This window comes from Sphaerulina musiva (assembly GCF_000320565.1).
Source record: "Sphaerulina musiva SO2202 unplaced genomic scaffold SEPMUscaffold_3, whole genome shotgun sequence".
Lineage (NCBI taxonomy): Eukaryota > Fungi > Ascomycota > Dothideomycetes > Mycosphaerellales > Mycosphaerellaceae > Sphaerulina > Sphaerulina musiva.
The window spans coordinates 91018-112719 of NW_016017385.1; the positions used below are offsets into that span (position 1 = coordinate 91018).

General features: G+C 52.9%; 7 protein-coding genes across 7 annotated transcripts; 3 read left to right on the forward strand and 4 right to left on the reverse strand.

The window, feature by feature from the left end:
- Positions 1 to 392: 392 nt before the first annotated feature.
- Positions 393 to 2734, reverse strand: SEPMUDRAFT_106359 (uncharacterized protein; the record flags this gene model as incomplete). Its single annotated transcript, XM_016900630.1, has 10 exons — positions 393 to 617; positions 660 to 917; positions 1012 to 1133; positions 1170 to 1233; positions 1310 to 1340; positions 1450 to 1655; positions 1707 to 1755; positions 1789 to 1936; positions 2101 to 2350; positions 2534 to 2734. The coding sequence occupies 10 exons, from the start codon at positions 2732 to 2734 to the stop codon at positions 393 to 395; spliced, it is 1554 nt and encodes a 517-aa protein (XP_016762089.1).
- Positions 2735 to 5131: 2397 nt separating this feature from the next.
- Positions 5132 to 6268, reverse strand: SEPMUDRAFT_147846 (ATP synthase subunit G). Its single transcript, XM_016904548.1, has 3 exons — positions 5962 to 6268; positions 5814 to 5898; positions 5132 to 5758 (listed from the first exon to the last, which is right to left on the reverse strand). The coding sequence occupies exons 1-3, from the start codon at positions 6236 to 6238 to the stop codon at positions 5476 to 5478; spliced, it is 645 nt and encodes a 214-aa protein (XP_016762090.1). The 5' UTR covers positions 6239 to 6268; the 3' UTR covers positions 5132 to 5475.
- A 174-nt stretch (positions 6269 to 6442) lies between these two features.
- On the forward strand, positions 6443 to 8607 carry SEPMUDRAFT_81766 (DEAD-domain-containing protein). The gene has a single exon (XM_016910287.1). It carries the CDS (start codon positions 6475 to 6477, stop codon positions 8593 to 8595), a length of 2121 nt encoding a protein of 706 aa, XP_016762091.1. The 5' UTR covers positions 6443 to 6474; the 3' UTR covers positions 8596 to 8607.
- A 36-nt stretch (positions 8608 to 8643) lies between these two features.
- On the reverse strand, positions 8644 to 9506 carry SEPMUDRAFT_40580 (NAD(P)-binding protein; the record flags this gene model as incomplete). Its single annotated transcript, XM_016908788.1, has 2 exons — positions 8644 to 9106; positions 9172 to 9506. The coding sequence occupies 2 exons, from the start codon at positions 9504 to 9506 to the stop codon at positions 8644 to 8646; spliced, it is 798 nt and encodes a 265-aa protein (XP_016762092.1).
- An 826-nt stretch (positions 9507 to 10332) lies between these two features.
- On the forward strand, positions 10333 to 11547 carry SEPMUDRAFT_139812 (uncharacterized protein; the record flags this gene model as incomplete). Its single annotated transcript, XM_016902914.1, has 1 exon — positions 10333 to 11547. The coding sequence occupies one exon, from the start codon at positions 10333 to 10335 to the stop codon at positions 11545 to 11547; it is 1215 nt and encodes a 404-aa protein (XP_016762093.1).
- SEPMUDRAFT_81769 (uncharacterized protein) lies at positions 11192 to 18621 on the reverse strand. Its single transcript, XM_016910288.1, has 2 exons — positions 11794 to 18621; positions 11192 to 11715 (listed from the first exon to the last, which is right to left on the reverse strand). The coding sequence occupies exons 1-2, from the start codon at positions 18430 to 18432 to the stop codon at positions 11698 to 11700; spliced, it is 6657 nt and encodes a 2218-aa protein (XP_016762094.1). The 5' UTR covers positions 18433 to 18621; the 3' UTR covers positions 11192 to 11697.
- Positions 18622 to 19279: 658 nt separating this feature from the next.
- On the forward strand, positions 19280 to 20024 carry SEPMUDRAFT_147848 (DNA glycosylase). Its single transcript, XM_016904549.1, has one exon. It carries the CDS (start codon positions 19308 to 19310, stop codon positions 19782 to 19784), a length of 477 nt encoding a protein of 158 aa, XP_016762095.1. The 5' UTR covers positions 19280 to 19307; the 3' UTR covers positions 19785 to 20024.
- The last annotated feature ends 1678 nt before the right edge of the window (positions 20025 to 21702 follow it).

A 21702-nucleotide genomic window follows, 5' to 3' on the forward strand; every position in this document is an offset into this window, starting at 1 on the left:
CGACATCTCTGTCACGGAAGCGTGGTGGGGTCAATCAGGTAAGGTACCTCTAATCATCATTTTAGCCCGCTCGCTCGCTCGCTCGGAGGGCTCGCTCGCGTCTGGCTCCTGCAGGTCAAGCTAAGGATGGCACGAGCGGGAAATGCTCGTGCCCGCTGCCCGTCGCCCGTCGGTTGGTGCTGGTTGTTGACTAAGGCACGGTGTATTGATTAACGTGCGGTCGGCGCCCACGCCCTGCGCGCACATGGTTCCCAGCATGATTATTCCATTGCGTATGCGCATGATTCCTGGACGACGGAGGCGGCGGTGGTGGTGGTGTCCTCTCCTGTCCTGTCTTTCGCATCAGTGTCGGCGAAGCAGCATCGCGCGCTCATCTCAGCACTCTGTCTTCGTCAGCAGGCACTGCCAGCCAGGCAGAGACGGGTAGATTGTGAGTCAGCCCGGTCCAGGCAGACAGGCCGACAGACAGGCAGACAGGCGGGCAGGACAGGCTGGCCAGGCAGGCTGGCTGGCAGGCTGGCTACACTTTCCAGTTGCTGCGACGATGAGTGGTAGGAGGATTCTACAGTAGTACTATCCGTCGTAGCCTGCAGCTCCAGTCCAGTACAGTACCTAACCTATATAGTATGAAGTATGTAGCATGAAGGGTATGTATGTACCTGAGAGATGGTGCTGTGTCTGTGTGTCCCGTCTGCTTCCAATGCAGTACTCCCATGCGGCGGCACGACTGGCTGGCTGCACGTCTGCCACTGAGCCTTGAGGCGCCAGGAGGGAACGTCAAGCTGCGGATGGGATGGGCCAATCTCGGACAGGCTGCATGGAACGAAGACGGGCCCCAGCTGCTGCTGCTGGTTGAAGGTCGGGCGGCAAAAGAGAACGAACGGCAGCACGGCAAAGGCGTGAGTGTGTCTGTGAGCCTGTGAGGGGAGGGTTGAAGGGGCCCGAGGACGAGCGAGCACCGAGACGGAGCCCCCGACGCGTAAGATCAGGTCAGGTCAGATCACGACCTACCCAACCTAACTTTTCAGGCACCACCACCATCTGGCATCCAGTGGCATCGACACCGGGTAGGTATACCAACATCCTCCTCCTCCTCCTCCTCCTCCTCCTCTTCCTCTTGCTAGTACTACTTACTGTACTGGTACCCACCTACCTACCTACCTACCTACCTACGCGCTGGACACCCTCCATCGCCGCGCGCTCGCCGTCGCGCTCGCTCCAGGGCGTTGAGGACTGCAGACGTGCCACATGCATGCCATGTACATGTATACACACGCACACACACACACACACACACACACACACACACACACTCGCTCGCCGTCAACACAGCACCGAGACTGCATCATGAGCCAGAATCCAGTCGGTGCATGTGTCGATAATCGACGATGCTTCAGCCCATGTCGATGCTGGGGTAGAGGCCGCCGGCAACTAATGACGACTTCTCACCTCCGTAGCGTCGTCGCAACATGATCGGTGCACAATGGACGGAGAGCAAGGGCCAGGGCCTTCGACGACACCACCCTCGTGTGAGAGTACGTACCTCGAATCCCTGATGGCCAGATCTTGCGCCCGGCCCGCCCAGCAGGCCTCCTCCTGGCTTTTAGGTTGCGGCCTTCACAGGCTTCATCAGCGCGCGCGCAAAACGTTGAGGACTGTACATGTCGTGATGTTGTAAGCGATACTACTTGTGCCGAACCACCTACCCTCTTACGCCTGCCGTATCTGCTACCTACCTGACCACCTCCTACCTTACTACCGAACTAGGTACATACGGTACCTACATACCTTGCTTGGACCTGACTGTCGCTGACCACTTCTCCGCTCTTCACGACATGTGCTACGTGATAGCCGCCTGCCCGCTCAACACGCATGCGGTGCGGCTTTCGTGGCAAATTCCTTCGCGCGAGCCAGACCTTGTTTTTTTTTCTCTTTTCTATCGTGCACCAGACCATCCAGTGCCTCAACTAGGACACAAGGCTTACACTAGACTTTGCTCAAGTGTGTTCTTGGCACTCGATTACGAAACCTGATGGAGCGAAATGTCCGAACATGTGCAAATCGGACTTTTTGCTTTTCCGTACATTTTCTGGAGCGCACCTGATGAGCGGTTTGACGTCAAGAGAGCACCATTCGACTCCACCGGCGCCCGCTGCAGAGGAGCATGATCCACGAGAGCAGAGCTTACTTGCTTGCGCTTGGGAGAGTGGTGTGCGCACTTGTTTGATGAGCTGCTCCATAGCATTGATGAACTACGAATCCGGGGTTGTAACAATGCGTGGATTGCGTGCGATCTTCTCGCGTGGAATCCGCTCCCCGTTCCGGTGCGTGCGTGCAGACTGCAGACTCCCTGTATAGACGAGAGTAGAAGACAGCTGGAGGATTTCGCTTAAACACAAAAGGAGCTCCTCTTCCTGGAATCCTGAATGCTTGCTGCATCCACAGCTCCGCACCGCATGAGCTCCACTCCACTCGTTAGCTAGCGTGAGCATGAGCGCTCGTTCAGACATCGGCCATTTAGGGCCTTGCGCACGATGACACGATTGCCCTGCCATGTGTCGTCAAGACGAAAAAGTAAAGCATCAGCATCGCTGTCCTTTCTGTCCTTTTGACCCACTGCTGCGCTTGGAAACTTCGGTCCGCGCGTCTCGCTACTGCTGGAGAGGGAGGGAGGGAGGGAGGGAAGAGAGAGAGAGAGAGAGAAGGCAAGAAAGAAAGAAAGAAGAATCCCCATGTCGCTGTCGCTGTGCCAGAGTGAGTCTGCCAAATCTGACGTCTTTTTTTTTGTCGCCTGCACCATGTTTAGGTATTATGTTGCCTCGTGCACGACCGACCGTTTCATGTCAATGCAGGCGGGTCTTATCTATTACGACCCGACATCTTTCACAATAGTTGCATCAATACGACACGTGTGATTGTGTCTGTGTGTGTGTGTGACAGGTGTTGTTGTCACGGCGGAAATAGGATTTGTGATGTGATGCAACACCACCAGACCTACCTAATGTACCTACCTAATTGAGATTTTTCCAGGTCTGCAGGTACCTAACTACCAGTTGAGTAATACTCGCCGGAGCAAGTCCCCCCAAGCGCGAATTTGCCGCCGGAATCACACTCCTTACTTCCCACAACCGGCGCCGCGAGACTTGAGAGATCTGCTTTTCAGGCAACCAAGCAGTAGCATGGGGGTCAGGCGCGAGGGGGGGGGGAAGTCACGATATGGTTTTTCTGTTTTCTAGAAAAATCAACTTTCGTGTGTGTATGTGGTGTATGCTTGCGCCTTGATTTCTTTTTTTTTTTGTCTTTCTCGGTATTAACTCTCTCGTTTTCTCTCTTTCTTTCTCTCTTTCTTCCCTTCTTTCTCGTGTCATCCAAGAGAAGCAAAAAAAACCCGGCCAGGTATTAATTCGAGAATCCTCCCCCCCTTCCCCTTCCAAAAGAAGCAGCCCGGCCCGGGTCTAGTCGGAACTCACTCACTCACTCTCTCACTCACTCACCTTTTTACTGTCAGGCTGAATAAGAGAAGGTACCGACCTTTACCTTACCTAGGTAATGCCTTCTTCTAATGCATGCCTTCCTTCTTCGCCTACCCGCCCCACCCTATCTCCAAGGCCCTTTGGATCTCGCTGTCCTCTCCAAATCCCGTCAGTCGGTCAGTCATTCAGTCAGCTGTTTCCGCCTGCCCGGGAAACCCCATTTCTCCAGCGCGGAACTTTTACTCTTTTCTTGATCGCCAATGCTTTTCATTTTTGTATCTTGGCTCTTTCCATGTCTTCCATCTTACTCTTCGATGATGCATAGCATGGCATTCTCGGCAAATCAGATAAGAGGTACTACCTGAAAGTACATGTAGGTAAGCAAAAAATCTGGAATGATTCGGGGGGTGGTTGCTGTTGCCTACCTCACCTTCCTACCTACCTACATGTACCTGGGTAATCAGGTTACCGCGTGGATACGTCAAGTTGGGCGGGCGGAATGGGATTGTTAGCAGAAGTGGCATTCTTTTTCTTTTTCTTTTTCTTTTTCTTTTTCTTTTCCTTTTTTTCCCTTTTTTCGAGAAAAAAAGTGCAAAAAGTGAGACAGAGATGAAGCCGCGCATCGTATACCTACTGTAAACTCACACACTCTCTCTCTGATGGGGTGAGGTAGGTACTAGTATTATTGTAACTCAATAATAGTGCGATCAAAAATACAGTATGAGAGGCCCGCTGACAAAGTCGCCATCACCTACCCCCTGGCTCTTCCGGCTACCGCCGTACTGTAGCGGGATAAAAGAATCCCACTACTTTACCGACTACATGTACCTTACCTTACCCTCTTAATTACCTTCTTCCTCCATCACAACAATTCCTGGTTCGTGTTCGTTTCAAAAGGGACCAGGTATTTGGGGGGGGAAGAGGTGGAGGTAGAGGTGGCTTTAACAAGTGTGGGCAGCAGCAGCACACCACACACACACCCCCCCTACTAGGCTGTGCCTGTGTTTTGCCTATATCGTATTTGTGTGTGTGTGCATCATTGGTGTGGTTTCTTACTACGACACTTACGTACCTACCTACCTGTACCTGTAGGTAGGTACCGGCGATCCGCGTCTCTCGGTGCTTGCCCGTGAGAATGGTCCATGGGTAATGTATGTATGTAGAGCCTGGGAGGGGAGGGGAGGGGAGGGGAGGGGAGGGGGGTGGAGCAGCCAGTAACAGTGTACATTGTATCTGGAGAAAGTGTTGGTTGGCATTCCCGAGATTTGACTTTTTGTATTCGAAAAAAAGAAAGATACGCGCGGGGAGAGCCGGGATCTGGGGACCAACATGTTGTTGTTGCTGTTGTTGTTGTTGTTCGGCGAGGTGTTGTTTTGTTGGTCCACACCAGAACAGGCTGATATAGCATGCAGCCAACCTGCATATTAAGATAGTGACATGTGGATGGCGTATTCGGACGGACGCGTTCTAGATTGTGCCGTTCACAAGGGAGTCCTTTGATTGCGAGTGGAGACGATGTTGCAACTCGCAACCTACCAGGTACTGATTGTGTAGGTACATGTAGACCGAGTCTGATGGGTACGCCGGTACGGTAGTGACCAACTTCGCAGCTACCTGTACCTGGCAACTTCAACCTTCTACGTCGATGCCGGTGCTGGTGCTGGTGCTGATTGGCACAACTGGACTCACCTAGTCACGTTTCTGATAGGTCGCTGGCGACTTCTTGTCCGCCGCTCATTCGACTTGGGACTCGAGGGGAGCTAGGGACTGTGTATCTGGCTGTTGTACACAGAATGAAAGAACCGTCTGTTATCGTCTACGTCCAGGAATGCTCAGGACTCTGCACTATGCACAATGTTACACGCACCGACAAGATCGTGTCGGGCGCCGTTCGATCCTGCCGACGCAGCCAGGCCACAATCTCCCTGACCACATCCATCTAATAGGTATAGTGTGCTTCAACACACACACACAAGTCTTCTTCTCTGTCGCGACAACTCATTCAATGATGGTCGTGCACGGCGCTGCTCCTGTACCCAACAAGCTTGAAGCGCCCGATGATCTCTCCGATCGAGAAGAAACCAATGGTCTCAGCAGTTACGATGCCGACTTGGGTCAACGCGGCAGGATCGAGGTTCCTCAGTCGTTCCACGAATGACTGTGGGTTTTGGATCGCCTGGTCTGCAGTCTTCTCGGCGGCTTTGGCAGTCCGCGACCCAAAGCTGGCGGGGTTGGATACGGCGTTTCGAAGCGGTGCGATGGCGGATTGAACGGATTGCGCATTACTGAGAGAGTCAGCTCACTTGCCTTTCCCGCCGCCATTTGCTGGGCTACACTTACGGTGGCTGCATCCCGCGGCCAGAGTACACTATCTTGCCGAGTTCGCCGACTACCTTGCCATAGTATACAACGTGTGGAATGAGACCTAGTGCACGCATGCTCAGTCAGATAATGTGTTGTCCGTAAACCGTCCCGTCTCCTATCTCACCTTGTACAAAGCCAATGAGCGCGCCTGTGCGGCCGCCGACTGTCGAGAGGCTATTGCTGACGCTCGACACGGCCTTGCTCAATGCAGGCCCGGCTGAGCTTGTCACTCTGGACAGTCCTTGCTGTGCTTTTGATGCCGTACTCTGGGCAGTCTCCTTTGCCGCGGTTCCGGCCTTGGATGCGGCGTTGGCGGCTTCGGAGGTGGTCGAGGCGGCGCGACGCTGGAAGAGGACCTTGGACTGGCGGAGGACCATCCGGGACATGGCTGGAGATGCCATTGTGTTGAGGAAGTGCTGGGTATCTGTCTGAAGCTGTTTCAATGGCTGAGCTGCTACTGCAAAATCACGAAGTCCGACGCGGGAGATGCCGGATCAAGGGACGCTAAATCCTCCGTGGCACGCCCGGGCCCCCGAGGAGGCAGCTTCCGACCGCGAATGTAGAAATATTTAATTTTGTATCTACAAGCTTCCACACTGACTCAACTCGCGCTGCTCGTCACAACGGACGACGCCTTATGGATCCTCTCAAGCTGCTGTCTCGGTCGACTAAGCGCTCGAAAAGCGCGCCTCTTCAGCGAACTACTCCTTCCAGTGGCCAAAATGTACAGCCGCAACTTTTTCCATCATCGATAGAGGCGGTCACGTCCAGCTCGAGAAAGCGCAAGCGAGTGCAGGAGCCGACGGAGACGCCAACAGAGCTGGACTTCTTTGGTGGTGGGCAATCCAAGCTCGCTCGCAAGGGTGGTGACGAGCAAGTGTCGCACGAGAAGGAGACGGGCGCAGACGTGGCTGGACAAGCGGACAACGCACGTGTTGGTGTGTCGCATGGCTCTGTGCCTGATCTTTCGACGGACGAGTGCAAAGGTGTATTGCGACAGCATAAGGTGAAAGTCACTTGGCTCAACCCACCTGCTCTCGCGAAGAAGGGTCGCTCGAAGGGCAAGGAGAAGAAGAAGGTTAAGCCAGAGAAGGTGGACAAGGTGCCATTGTTTCCACAGCCTCTACAATCATTTTCGGAGCTGCGTGTCAAGTATGGCATCTCGACAAGAGTGGCAAACAACGTCGAGGATCAAGGCTATGCAACACCAACGGAGGTACAGCTAGGCGCAATCCCACTTCTCCTGGGGCCGCCGAGCTCTCTATTGTCTAGTGAAGCTTCTTTACCGGCAGATAGTCATAAGAACATTGATCTGTTGACCGTGGCACCTACTGGCAGTGGCAAGACCCTTGCGTTCGCTATACCACTGATTCACCATCTTTCGCAAACAAGACGAGAGACGAAAGATGCGCCGAAGACCATATCTGCCATCATCCTTGCTCCCACCAAAGAGCTCGCAAGTCAGATTGTGAATGAATGCAAAAAGCTTGCCCAGAACACGGGTCTACGTGTGACGCAAGTACGAAAAGGCATGAAGCTAGGATTACCAACTGCTGCGCCTGGAAGCGATAGTGAGAATGAACAATCGGACCAGTTGTCAATTCAAAGCGGGACTGTTGTCAAATCCGACATTTTGGTGTCCACGCCCGGTGTGCTGGCTAGCATGTTGCAAGATGCGCATCGGGACAGCTGCAGCGCACTATCTGAGGTGAGATATCTGATACTAGACGAGGCAGACGTGTTGCTAGATCCACTGTTCCGAGAACAGACTCTGTCCATATGGAACAGGTTGCCACGGAAGAATCTGCGCGCAAGCCTTTGGTCTGCGACGATGGGCAGCAATATCGAAGAGCTGGCTCGATCAGTGATGCGCGAAAGATGGATTCGACTGAATCAAGATGAGACTGCTGAAGCACCTCTCATTAGACTGGTGGTCGGTCTTAAGGACTCAGCAGTGCCAAATATTGAACACAAACTTGTGTACGCAGCCTCGGAGCAAGGAAAACTAATGGGTTTGCGAAACCTCTTGCACCCGGCCACCACTTCAGCTGATTCAGGGCCTCCATTACTACCGCCGTTCCTTGTATTCACACAGACGATCGAGCGAGCCATTGCCCTACACTCGGAACTGCTCTACGATATACCTGCCGAGGCTGGTGGGATCAGTAGAATAGCGGTTTTGCACTCGGACCTCTCTGACACAGCACGCGACAGTGTTATGACCAAATTCCGCAAGGGGGAAGTCTGGGTTCTCATTACGACGGATTTGCTTTCTCGGGGCGTCGACTTCCGAGGCGTCAATGGCGTTGTGAACTACGACATACCCACATCCAGTGCAGCATATATCCATCGTGTGGGTCGTACTGGTCGCGCGGGACGCGAGGGCGGCGTGGCAGTGACGTTCTTCAGCCAGGAAGATATTGCATATATGAAGCCGATTGCGAATGTCGTCGCCACAGCACACAAGCAGAAAGGCGTAGCAGATCAAGGCTTGCAGACGTGGCTCCTTGACGCTTTGCCTGACTTGAATAAAAAGGACAAGCAGAATCTCAAGAAGCACGGAGTTGAGGCAAGAACAGCAAGGGGTTTGAACAAAGACCCAAAGGCAGCTCGCAGAGCGAAGATTAGCACAAAAGCAGGCTTCATCCGCCGAGAGGAGAACAAGAAGAAAGGCGCGATACTCGGGAGTCGAAGACGAGAAGCAGCAGCAGCAGCTGAGGCTGGAGGAGAAGACACAGGCTTTGATGGTTTCGAGTGAGATACTACTACCACCACCACTACTACTACTACTACTACTACTACTACTTCATTGCAGGTTCACGAAGAGACCTCCGTCCACCAATAATTGTGCGCCAGTCACGTATTCGCTGAGATCACTCGCCAGAAACACAGCAGGACCTGCCAGGTCTTTCGGTTGTCCCAGTCTGCCTAGAGGTATCCGGCCTTCCATGTATGATCGCTTGTCTGCACTCGCCAGGTCCTCGTCATTGAGTTGTGTCCGGATTGTGCCTGGCAACAATGCATTGCACCTGATGCCATATTTACCAAGAGCGCAGGCGGTACTTTGCATGAGAGATAGAATTCCGGCCTTTGTCGGAGTATAATGGGTCTGACCAGCACCACCGACCAATGCAGAAATACTGGAAATTCCAATAATGCTTCCCCCACAAGGCTCCTGTCGAGACATTTGCTGGGCAGCAGCTTGAATGGCGAAAAAGGCACCGTTCAAGTTTGTCGTGATGGTGTGATTGACCAGATCAGGCGACATTCTAACAGCAGCAAATGTCAGTCATTGCTACATATTGCATAAAGCGGCGAGCAACTCGATACATACGTCAGAAAGTCTGCAAATTGACAAACGCCTGCATTGCTCACGAAGATGTCCAGTCTCCCAAACTTCTCTACCGTCCTCTTCACCAGCTCTTGGCCAGTTTCAGGCTTGGTAATGTCTCCCGGTAGGCCGATCAACATGTCCTGATAATCGGCACCCACTTCATCTTGCAATGCCTCGAATTGGCGTGTGGACTTGTCGTCGGGATAGTAATTCACGGCGACACGAGCACCATGTTCGAGATAATCCAGAGCAATTGCCCTTCCAATTCCCGTCACCGCTCCCGTGATTGCTGCGACTTTTCCTTCTAACAGTAATGCTGTTGTTGCTGTCGCCATTATGTCGGATTTCTGCCGGGTTCAGAGTCCAGCGACAGCTCTCAACCGATTCTTTTTCTTTTCTTTTTTGGTTTTTCCTGCTTGGTACATGTATGTGAGAGCTAAAGACTACAAGGATTCCGTGGAATTGGAGGTATCCGCATCAAGCCGTGTGGCCTGTTTAATACACTAAGTACTGTCCTGCAGAAAAATCACATTATTATTACAGCGATGGCTACTTTGGACATTTCATTCAAGTGATCCCTGATTTCTCTCGGGTGTCTCCTTGACGATTCGTGCTCAAAGCGAGGCGAGGTTGGGAGAGGGGCAAGCTTTCGGGACAATGAGAAGCGAGCTGCACGTAGGCCACGACATGGATGGCCACTCCAGTGAGTCTGTGTGTGTGAGTGTGTGTGAGTGTGTGTGTGTGTGTGTGTGTGTGAGTGTGTGTGTGAGAGAGAGAGAGAGCCAGTCGATACACATCCCACCTCCTATCGGCATCTGCTACAAACATAGACTACAAACTACTACAGACTACATACCTTACCTTACCTTACATATCCGACATCCGTTGAGACAGACGGGGCGTCAGAGCCGGCATTGCAGTTTGCAGCAGCTCTCAGAAGCAAACAAGAATCTTCCCACCCTCCTCCACTGCCCCCGTTTGATTGCTCGTGCATAGTCGGGTCTGGTGTAGAGCGTAGGAACCACACCCTCTTCCTCCTCCTCCTCCTCCACCCCCATACTGCACGACGAAGCACAATTCTGGCAGGTCATTCGAATCTCATCCCACCCACCCACCACCACCACCATCATCATCAATCATCAATCATCATCGGCCGACATCATGGCGCCGCTGTCTATTATCGATAGCCACATCCATCTCTGGCCGGAGAGCATGGCCAACGAACAAGGTCACGCATGGATGACTCCGGGTATGCCACTGGCCAAACCACAAATTCCAGAAGATTACTTTCGAGCATCAGAACAACAACAAGAAGAACAACAAGAACAACAACAACAAGAAAAAGAAGAAGAAGACGAGCCATGTTCATCATCAAAACCAATCCTCAAAGGCATCATATACGTCGAAACCGACGTCCGCTACTCCACCCCCCCTCCAGCAACCCCCACCCCTCCAACAATCTCCTCCCTCCAATCCTGGACGCGCGGCCCCCTCCAAGAAATCCAATTCCTCCGCTCCATCATAACCGGCTCCTACGGCACTCACGCCAGCGCCAAACTCCTCGGAATCGTCGCCTGGGCACCCATGACGCAAGCACCGCTCATCCTCTCACAATGGCTCCAACTGGTGCAGGACGAAGCCGGAGAACAAACCTGGCTTCGAATTAAAGGTTTTAGATATCTTTTCCAATTTATTTCCGAGAAAGAAATATTTGAGAAAGTCGTAGTGAGGAATGAGAATTTTGTTGAGAATTTGGAGATTTTGGGTCAGAGGGGTTTGGTGTTTGATGTGGGAGTGGATCAACGATCGGGTGGGATTTGGCAGTTGGAGGGGATGGTGAGGGTGATGCAGAAGGTGTGGGCGAGGGGGGAGGAGAAGGGAGTTCCTGTGGGGGAGAGGGTGGTGTTTGTGATTAATCATTTTTGTAAGCCGAGTTTTTTTCGAGATGGAGAAGATGACGAAGGAGAAGAAGAAGCAGCAGCAGGGAAAAAGGGAAGAGAAGGGGAATTTCAGGCGTGGAAAAATGCAGTGACGAGCATGGCAAAATGTCCGAATACGTATATGAAACTTTCGGGGGCGTTTAGTGAATTGCCGGAACATGTTCTAAAAGGGGGGGATTGCGATGCCATAGCGAGATACATGATGCCGTGGGTCGACGTAGTATTGAGTGCATTCGGTCCGGAGAGAGTCATGTTTGGGAGTGATTGGCCCGTGTGTAATCTGCGAGGGCCAGCGGGAGAGCGCTCATGGCCGGTATGGAAAAATGTGGTTTCCCGACTGCTCGAATCCTGCATATATCAAGGCACTCTTCTCACCGACCAGCAGAAATCATTAGTGTGGAGTGGGACTGCTCAGCGGGCTTATCGCTTGGCCTGAAATCTACCTAGCTTCGAGACAGGAGACTTGTTGTAATCCATATCGAAATACTCTCTTGTCGCGACCTCCCAATCATGTTCAAATTCGAGCCACCTCCCCATGCATAAGCTCTGCGTTGATAGCCTACTGGCACGGCTAGCAAGGCGCGTATCAACGTCTCTTGTATTTCTGCTCGCAAGTAGGACAGTCAGTAAATGTATTCCTGCAGAATGAAGCATAAACAAGGGGCAAAGATAGAAAACTTACGTCCTCCACTCTCCTCAGATTCCCTCGGTCGACCGCATTCCCAACGCCCAGCAACGCCGTCCCCACGGCTCTCGTGGCACCAATGACAGGTCTGAGGATAACAGTAGGAGCATGCTTAACCACCGCTCCTGCAACATCAACCGGTCCTCTGCTTTCCAGGACCTCGCCCTGGACAGCAATCAGCGCATCTCTTGCGGTCAAGAGATCATGCTCCAGATGTCGTCTTGCTGAGCGCAAACCGGATAGAACACCGAGTGGCTGATTCGCATATGCCGAGACTGCTCGTTGTCGTTCGGGATCGTCCTCGTCGGAGACATGTCCTCCTTCTTGCCATCCAGGAGAGGACGACAAACGAGTGCGTCCGGCTGCAGAGGTATTCCCAGGCGCCAAGAAGTCTTCTGCATTTGACAGCATAGTTTGTGTACCAAGCGCAACTTTGGCGCCAAGTCGTACGAGCTCACCGGCTGTAGTTTTGCCGAATTGGAATGCACCTTTCTGTATGCTGCGGACGATACGCCCGTCCTTCTGATATTCGCGAATTGGGATGGCGACGACATCTCGGACGCCAATGCCCAGATTCACCAGACTCCTGACAGGCGCGAGGCCCGACAGTACTCTGGGGAGCTGGTTGCGTATCACATCGGGCGTCCACACGTCACTCAGCGTGTCATGAAGAAGATCAAAGCCCTGCAAACCATAGATAATAGCGTGCTTGAGACGAATATTGCAACCCTCCAGAGTGACGAAGTTCATGAATTCCTTCGTGCGCCCAGATCGAAGGCCCGCATAGTCGACAGTCTTGGGCTTGTAGTCGAGACACAGGTCTACAGTATCCACTTCAATGCGTTGCAGGAAAGGCTTCTCACCGGGTTCTTCCTGGGGCACCAATTCAGGATCGTTGAACTCGAAGAAGCGAGTGATGAATTCCAGTGCGTCTTGGTCGACGTGCAACCGAAGTGGCAGCACTGTAACATGCAGCACAATTTCAGATGCGGAATGACTCTCCAAAGTCTTCACATTGTCGAGCTGGATGTGGAACATTGGTTTGGACATCTCGCGTGAAGCCGTGTCGGTGTGGAGATGGGTCAGAAATTTCCTCCAGGTAGAAGTGGGCACTTTGTCGAAAATCTCAAAGTCTTTCAGACGAACATCTACAGAGCTCACCACTTCACCACTCGAGGGAGGAAAGACAACGAAGTCCGCCGAGACCGACTTCAACTCGAAAGCGATCTTGTGGCTCCGGCTTCGACCAAGCTTGAGCCGTCTTCGTTGCGACTGTTTATGTCGTGGTAGTCCCGAAGCAGAGTAAGTCGTCGTAGGTCTGGAAATGCCGGAAACCGGCACACTCTCAGTCTCACTGATGTCGTGATCTATGCCACGATTGATCTGGCGTCGGATGTCTTGTGCATCAAGATCAGCAGGAACCGTGATGTAGATCGAGTTGAATAAAAAATCTCCGATAATCGATTCGTCGTCCTCCGGATCCTGGCGAGAGTGCTGTCGGCGAGCTTTCCGCTCTTCGGCACGCTGCTCAAGCTGCTCGACAGCGTCGACGATACCATTTTGCGTGCGTTGCCAGTCATATCCGTCGTATAGATGCCAGATGAGGTTCATGTCTCTCAGCCGCAGTCGGAAAGGTATGTCTTGTGCCACTTGGTTGATCCCTCGCCCGCGTTTCCCAACGAATGGAGCATTAAAGCGATGCTGCCCCCCGAGGGCTTGCTGGCCACTTCCGAGTGCATCATATCCAAGATCTTCAATCTCGTATAGTCCAAGGTCAACAGGCGTGCTTCTGACAGCTGGCTTTGATTGTCTGTTGAGATCTCGTAGAAGGGCTGCATCGCCGAGATAAGCATCCTCCGGCGACAGTGTCATCTCAAATGGGTCTTCCTCAAGCAAGCTCTCAGCGGTCTCTGGATAGTCGCCAACATTATTGCCTTCTTCGTCCGCATCCATTTCCATACCCAGCAGGCCACTGACTGGTCCATAGAGGCTCGAGTTCATCTCGGATTCGGCAAGCAATTCGTCTGGATCATCAAAGGTTGACACTCCAAGCAGTCCTCCATCATCGATATCGTCTGGGTCGTGCTCAACATCGAACAATGTCTCCGTCTTTTCCTCGGGCTGTAGGATTGGCTCGCCTGAGAAGGACGCCATCATATCTTCGATCGGCATTGGTTGGGTCAGGTACTTTGGCACATTACTAGGTGGCGTTGGCGGAGCAAGTGCGCCGAGAGTTGCGAATAGTGTCTGAGTAGAGTCTGCACACGTCTCTAGCAGGAAGAGCTCGTTCTTGACGTCGACTTCAATAACCTTCGTGGCAGATTCGTCACTAGCCGCTTTCGCGCGGAAGTCTACCACTGCAGACATGATGGAGCCCACCGAGACAAATCCTCTCTCCGTGAGGGCGTGACTGAGACGCAACATGGTATTGACATGGCTTGGCGTGGGTCCCATACTCGAATCATCCTGGACATGGTCTGTGATGAAGATGGCAGCCTTTCTCAGCTCAAGCTTGGCAGACATGGTCTCGCCCGGCGGTACACTTGTTGTTACGTGAGCATCATTCAGAACCACAAGGACTTTCGAATGGAGCTTCTGTGGAGTCAAGCCAATTGCAGAGTCGTGTATCAACAGACTGATGTTGGTCTTCTTGGCCGGTGTGCATGATGCATCGCTAGCGGGACTGCGAGTCAGTCTTGCAGACTTCTCTAACATGGTGAGGTTGGCAATGGATTGTGCGATGCCGGTCACCAGTTCCTCCGGCGCGATGGGGCGGTCCATGTTGGTGAGGGCAAGGACAACAGGCACACTGTATTCCAAGCAGACGTTGAAAACCTTGACCTTCACGGTCGGATCTATCTCGTTGCCAATCGTGCGTGCCATCACGACCGGAAGCTTGTCTACGCCAGCAAGAGGGAGCAGAGTACGAATGAGCTCAGGTCCTCCATCCTGCTGGGCGAGAATGTCTCCAATGGAAAATGCCAGCAGCGCTGGTAGGCCTACATGAGCAAGATGCAAGTCTTGCAGAGCACATATCAGTGTGCCAAAGCGATCGTTCACAGGCATTCGAGCTTCGGCGTCTCTGATTCGAAGCAGCGTGAGCAAACCAGGCTTGTCATTTTCGGGAAGATATTTTGAGACAGCAGAGAGCTTGGCAAGATCATTGGCAAGGGAACCGAGAGCTGTTAGGCACTCAAAGTTATCCAACCTGACCTTTACATCTCCAACCGCTGCTCTAAGAAGTGCTCCATTCCGACGTTGACGCACCAGTGTGTCAATCAAGATGTCCCCGCGGTCATCGTACTGGTCCCGCGAAGGCATCAGTAACGATATCAGCCGCTCAAGGTCCTTCTCGCACGGAGCCGGTAGGTACTCAGCGCTAATTGTAGCGAGATCTATCATCAATGGTGTTTCCCGCGAATGAGCTCCATAGTGAGGACCACTGAGGACCACGCGTGAGATTGTGGCTTTGCTGCCGGCTTCGGGGCCCTCGCGATAGATAGCCTTGATCGTACTTGTTCGCAATATTGCCGAGCAAGGAACACTCCTCAGATTTACAGTGACACCACTGATACGTGCATTGACTTTGAATTCGGTGCCACTGTTGGCAGGCTCTTCTGCGCCAGCGAAACGCACGCCTTTCGGGGCTCTGGACGATGTAGGCGAGCTCATGCCGCTATCGAGAAAAACGGAGTTTCCTAGTTCCAGTATGCCGCTGAGACCCCCAAAAGTATCGAAGGTCTCATCGAAGACGCCAACATCAAAAGTAAATCTGATCGGTGCAGTCTGCACATCAATCTCCGTGATTAGCTCCTCACTGGCGACAAGTCTGTGATTGGTGATGTCGATCGCAACGACAGGAGCATGCTCGGGAAATGCAATTGATCCTGACATGGTACTGGTTGCAACATCGAATGTCAGCAAGTCCTGACCACCAAGTAGAACTTGCATCGCACCAGCGCGTATCGTGGGGCTGACGCCCAGCTCCAGAGCTAGATTTTCACAGTCAAAGTCGACAAGGCCTGGTCGAGGTGGACATGGCCCGTCTCCGAGGTTGTAATGAGCGTCGATCTGCTCAGCAAGAGATATATGTATACGCTGTAAGTACAGTGACGTTTGTGGGAGGGCACTCTCAACAGGTTCACTAGTTGCTGGCTTCGAACAGCTTGACTGCTGCGCAGGAAGAGAAGCGCTGAGCTTTTTCGCGACCTTGAACAATAGCTGGCCAGTCGAGACATCCACCTGAGCCAGCACAGTGCTAACCGTGACGTTCAGCATAATTTCAGGCTTTGACCGGCTAAGAACGTCTTGCGGACTCCACACGACGCTGCTGACGTCGGTATGTGCTGAGTTTGTTCCACGTCTTCGTGAAGCGCTCAATTCAGAATAAGCTGAAAATGTACCTGGCATCCCCCTTGCTCGACTACTCGATCGAAAATTCTGGCTGGTCTGTGTAGGCTTTGGTGACACGTCGGTGGTGTCGGTCGGCTGTGCGCAGGGAATGGTAACCGTGACTCGATCGATGTGTAGCAGCTCCCTCACCGCTGACATAGCAGGCGGGGAGTAGGTTTTGCCCCCAAATGATGGTTGCACAGGTGTTTGCGCTCTTGGCGTGGCATTGCCAGAGCTGAATTCCTTGCTCTGCAGCGCTCCATCTATCTGTGCTGTATGACCACCTTGTACTTCTGGTAGATTAGCCATGACATCTGATGGTGTTGATTCCACGTTCTGAGTATCATAGCCCCATCCGCCAGGTATGTTCATGGTCGGACTGCCAGGCATACTCATGGCTGGACTGCCAGGCGTATTCACGGCCGGACTGCCAGGTGTGTTCACGGCCGAACTGCCAGGTATGTTCGTGGTCGCACTGGCAGGGGCTCCAGTCATGGCACTCATGTACATACTCTGCGCATCTTCGTGGCTAAAGAAGCGCGACTCCATCATGCTCTCGTCCACTGAGTCCTGCATTTCAAGCGGGGTTTCTGGTTCCAGCATGGGAGACTCAGGTCGGACCTGCTCCATTGCCAAGAGTTTATTATCTGTTGATTCGTCTGGGGCCATTGTTAGGACCTGATCGAGTGGCTCGGCTGTGTTGGAGGGTTCAAGATCTAATGTTGGCCATGATCCGGGACCTTGCCGCAGCTGCACGTGCGGGCTGTCCTCTGGTCCTGGCCATGATCTGGGACTCGGAATCCCGCGATCATATGGTGATACAGCACGTCTCTGCCGAGCGGTGAAGGGACTATGGCCTCGTGAAGATTGTGCATGAGGGGAAGCGCTGAGAGCAGGCTGAGCAATCAATAGTGAGTCCGGTAAGTCGTCCTCGCTCATCATGGAACCCCAAAGATCATTGGTCGGTGCGCTAGCTTTGCTCCTCCTGGAGCCCCAACTGATGTTGTCGTCGCCGGGCTGGATATCGAGCTCGTGTGCTTTCGGGCTGGACCCGTAGACATCGTCTCTATAAGCGAGGTCGTCGTCCACTGTTACTGAAGCAGAAGCTCCCCTACTGGACATGAAAGGTGACAAAGGAGATTCAGATCGTAGCGTAGGTCCCGTAGCGGATTGCATCATGTCATGAACAGACCGCTCGCTCTCATATGACTTACGCCTGTTCTGGGCCGGGGATGTAAGTCCCACGCCGTGGAGACGAGGATTATCTGTCGACGCGGCCAAATCTCCAGCGCTAGGGAAGGAGGTAGCCGACTTCGCGCTGTGGGTCGATGACCTTCTGTCTGCCGCAGAGGCACATGAAGGCATGCTTGCGAGTTCTGCAAGCACGTCGTCTTGTGACAAGAGATCAACAGATATAGCACTTAAGCTGATCTCACGCTTCTTGTCCGGCGCGGACTGGTCCACCTTGGCAACAGTGGAGGTGCCGACCCGCAACCGCAATGTGACAGGCATGCTCTGCAGAGAGTCACTTTGTACTTCTGCATCGATCCTGACCTGTAAATCCTTGACCACCAGCTGAAACCTTTCCACGATGCCCTGTAGGAATGTTGTCAAGAATCCAGGCACACCAACGCCAGTTCCTATTCCGGCCTCACCTGAGCTGCTCTCACTGGTAAACGACTCCTCGACACCACCAGATCCATACGCCATGGCCTCAAGATCTTGTCGCTCCTCGAGAGGTTCTTCCAACAAGAAGGACCTTGCAATGTCCTGCACATTCGGCAAACGCGCATCCTGATCTGGGCCCCCAGGATCGTATGGCGGGGGCGAGTGTATCCGTCTGTTCGTCTTTCTATGCTGTGGTGTCCGCACACTTTCTGGGCTTCTCGCTCTTGCCCCAGTTGGTTTCTGTTGTGACGTATGATCGGACACATCGTCCTGCAGTACGGCAACCACCTCTACGCCGTTCACTTCAACAATGATGCTACTCTGGAAGACATCGGCGGGTATTGTCAACTTCAGCAACAACACCCGTGCTGTTTCGAGCCTCAGCGCAGGCGGCAACTGCGCCAGCTGGCTGATCCGCGCAATATTCAAGCCCACGTCTTTCAACTCGATCACATTCTGGCGGCCGATGGTGATGTCGAGGTTGTCGAGATCGATCGCGGAGTCGTCGAGCAAGCCGGTCTGCGCCAAGCCATATCGCAGGCCATAGCGGAGCAGCTTCTTCTGCCACCAACTCATGGCGGAGGACGGCGGAAGCGGTGAAAGGGATAGAGCCGCTCTTATTCAAGAGTGGCCCGTCTGTTTGGCTGATGCCGATGTCGATGCCGTTGCCGTCTCAGGCCGCGTCGTTGTGTTGGCATCTTACGCCGTCATCTCGCGTGCTTTTGAGGAGATGAGCAGAAGCAATGAGAGAATACGGCTCGACTGGTCAGGCAGCCGATGTCTTGGGGAAAGTGTTGCACGAGATGAAGAGAGACAGAGAGAGAGTGCACGAGAGAGTTCAAGTGATGAAAGACAACCTAAGACAGCCGATGAGCGCATGTGACACCAGCGATAAGCTCTTGCCGAAGACGGCCCGCTCGCCGCGCCGGATAAACTTTCAACAGCACCTTCCTTCTTCTTCAATCACACTCGACTCCTTGAATCGCCACCATACTTCACTTTGTATTATGTCCGATGTGGACCGAATACCAGACAACGCCAGCACATGCTCCAGTTCATCGATCTGGGATGACCATGATGGAGCCATCATTGATGGCGACGCGAAGCGCCCGATCAATGAAGCATTCAAGAGCACCCTTGAGCGATTCAGGCACACCAGTAGTAGTCGAAGCACTGTAGCACCAGAGAGGGTCAGCATAGACACCGTTACGAAAGCCAACCTCAAACGCCCGCTGCCAACGAAGGAAGACAGTCCGGGGACAGCACATTCAGTGTCTAGCTCCCCTGCGAAACGACAACGTACATCCACGCAATACGCTCCGCCCTCGAAGTATGCACATCTGGCCCCTCTCACAGACGTGCTGGAGCCCAATCTCATCTGCGTCTTTGTGGGCTTCAACCCCGGTATCATGACTGCCACATCCGGACATGCTTATGCTCATCCTTCCAACATGTTCTGGAAGCTCCTGCATAGCTCAGGATGTACAGATATCCGATTGAGGCCCGAGCAAGATGTCGATTTACCCAGATTATACAGCATGGGAAACACGAATATTGTGGCCCGGCCTTCCAGACACGCTGCCGAACTCAGTAAAGCTGAATCCGCTGCTGGTACACCTGTTCTGGAAGAGAAGATCCGAGCTTTTCGTCCTGAAGCTGTGTGTATCGTTGGTAAAGGTATATGGGAATCCATCTGGCGCTGGCGACATCAGCGCGCTATCAGGAAAGATGAATTCCAGTACGGGTGGCAAAAAGAGAGTGAGCGTATAGGCAAAACAGCAGATTGGCCTGGCGCTGCTGTATTCGTGGCAACTGCAACGAGTGGATTGGCAGCAAATACGAAACCGCATGAGAAGGAGGCCATTTGGCTTCCTTTTGGCCAGTGGGTGAAGAGAAGACGGCAAGAGAGAGCAGAATCGAGATTATGATGTCCTGCTGAGCATGGTACCTCACTGCTTCCAGCTTGCACGTCCACCTTGCTGACGCTCGCTCTCGCGCGGCTTTTCATAGGACGTCCGGAATGTACCTACCTCTTTTTATTCGAATTTTGCCCATTGGAATTGAATTCAACTTGAGCAACGCTCTTTCATGTACCCTCGGTATATCAAGGTTGGGTGACAATAGGAGATGGCGGCGGCAATATCAATGAATCTAAATCAAGCTTCGCTTATAGGGTGTAGAGGATGGGGCTGCAAGACTTTTGGAGGAAAAACGGATAGAGGGAGCGTGATAAAGAGAAAGGAGTCTGGGAGTTGGATGCTGGGTCTTAATAAGTCTTCATTCCAGCACATGACTTGCTAGAGCATTGATCGTGCTCGTTCTGTCCTCGTGCATCTCATCTCATCTCATCCTGGGATCGTGTACGGGAGACAGCACTCGGGTGGAAATTATTTCATTGCCCCCAACTGGTAGGCAAGCTTGATTGTTGAAAGAGTATGCCATGCAATACCTGCTATATCTCACCATCTGTAGTATCAAGGGTTGCAGGCAGGCAGGCAAGCAGGCAAGTCAGTGATTTTCTCAGTTACCTGTACATGTAACAAATTCAGGGAGTCCATTCTTCGCCACAAGATGGAGCTGGAAGATCGAGCTGCTGCTCCCACTGTGACTGTGACTCGTTCCATCGTCATATTCCCGAAGCCGACGGCGGGAGGGGGGGTCGCCCGTGCGAACAGACGGTAAACGACCTCGGAGCGCACGCAGCCCAAGAGGCCGTTCCTCATCCGGTCCGAAGTGATGATGCTGTAGTATATGTTGGTACGCCGTTTGGAAGGCGTTGAGAGAGCCGACCGTTTCAAACGGCTGGCTGGCGAGAAGGCAGGTTTTTCCATGTCTTTTCAGCGGGATGCAACAGTCAGGTACATGCAGGAGTCAGCGGGAAGCAAATATCGGGCAGAGAGAGAGAGAGAGAGAAAGGAAGACGAGACGGGAGCGTGGAGTCGATGACGGCAGGAGCGTTGTCGGCATGTCTTAGTCAGGCGTCTTCAGGTTGTCGTCGATGGAAGTGACTCTGGCGTCACTGGCGGGCGGAACCAGATTCCAGTGTTTTTCTTCTTCCGTGCAGAGTCTGTGGCGATTCAATATCGGAGGAGCCTCTTGGCTGGTTCGAGTTATTCACGACAATAGGCGGTTTCCTGGTCTGGTCTCTACCTTACCTCCTGAGAGTAGTTTGGTAGGAGGTAGTGATAACACTATGTGAACAGCTTGTTGCAATACGACGGCAACGGTGCCTCCTCGTACGCACGTGCGATGCAACGAAGACGGGATGGTAGGATGTATCTGCAGCCACACGAGTATAGTAGCAGAGCATGAGAAGTCTGGTCGAGCGATACAGATAGTTCGTGGCCAGCTGCATGTCTGAAGAAGGACGTCAATGACGCCGTACACTCTCCCCAAAAAAGTGCTGCTTCGAGCCTGGTAGGTGGGAGTATGTGGGAGTAACTGGTTGAGCTACTGTAGGCAAGGTATCATCATCAGGTCTGCAATGCAGCCAAGAATATTGGTTCCCAAAATAACTCTCGTGAGGGCACTTCATTCCTTCCAAACTTCCATCGCTCGCACTCCCGTCGTGTCTCCCGATCGGACTTTTCTTTTTTGCGTGTTCCTCACCTGCAGAGAGACGTGTCTCGAGACTACCGTACCTCCCTCTTCCACCTTTCTGCCATTATTATGCAGCACATGCTTTGCTACCTTCCTTACTTGGGAAATACCTTAGTCCCATTACAAAAATCTTTCGCCACAGCCCGACGGCACGCACCTCCTACTCCCGACTCCTGACTAGAGCCTGTTTACGAGCACCCTCTGTCGAATCTGGATGGATGAATTTCAATCCCATACTAGTTCACA

What these genes read in the sequence shown, in the direction of transcription:
- SEPMUDRAFT_147846 (XM_016904548.1), bottom strand. Translation starts at nt 6,238, where the DNA reads ATGGCATCTCCAGCCATGTCCCGGATGGTCCTCCGCCAGTCCAAGGTC. An exon ending in GCTCATTGGCTTTGTACAAG is followed by an intron (nt 5,899 to 5,961) that starts GTGAGATAGGAG and finishes TGCGTGCACTAG; the next exon opens with GTCTCATTCCACACGTTGTA. An exon ending in GGCCGCGGGATGCAGCCACC is followed by an intron (nt 5,759 to 5,813) that starts GTAAGTGTAGCC and finishes TGACTCTCTCAG; the next exon opens with TAATGCGCAATCCGTTCAAT.
- SEPMUDRAFT_81766 (XM_016910287.1), top strand. Translation starts at nt 6,475, where the DNA reads ATGGATCCTCTCAAGCTGCTGTCTCGGTCGACTAAGCGCTCGAAAAGC.
- SEPMUDRAFT_81769 (XM_016910288.1), bottom strand. Translation starts at nt 18,432, where the DNA reads ATGAGTTGGTGGCAGAAGAAGCTGCTCCGCTATGGCCTGCGATATGGC.
- SEPMUDRAFT_147848 (XM_016904549.1), top strand. Translation starts at nt 19,308, where the DNA reads ATGTTCTGGAAGCTCCTGCATAGCTCAGGATGTACAGATATCCGATTG.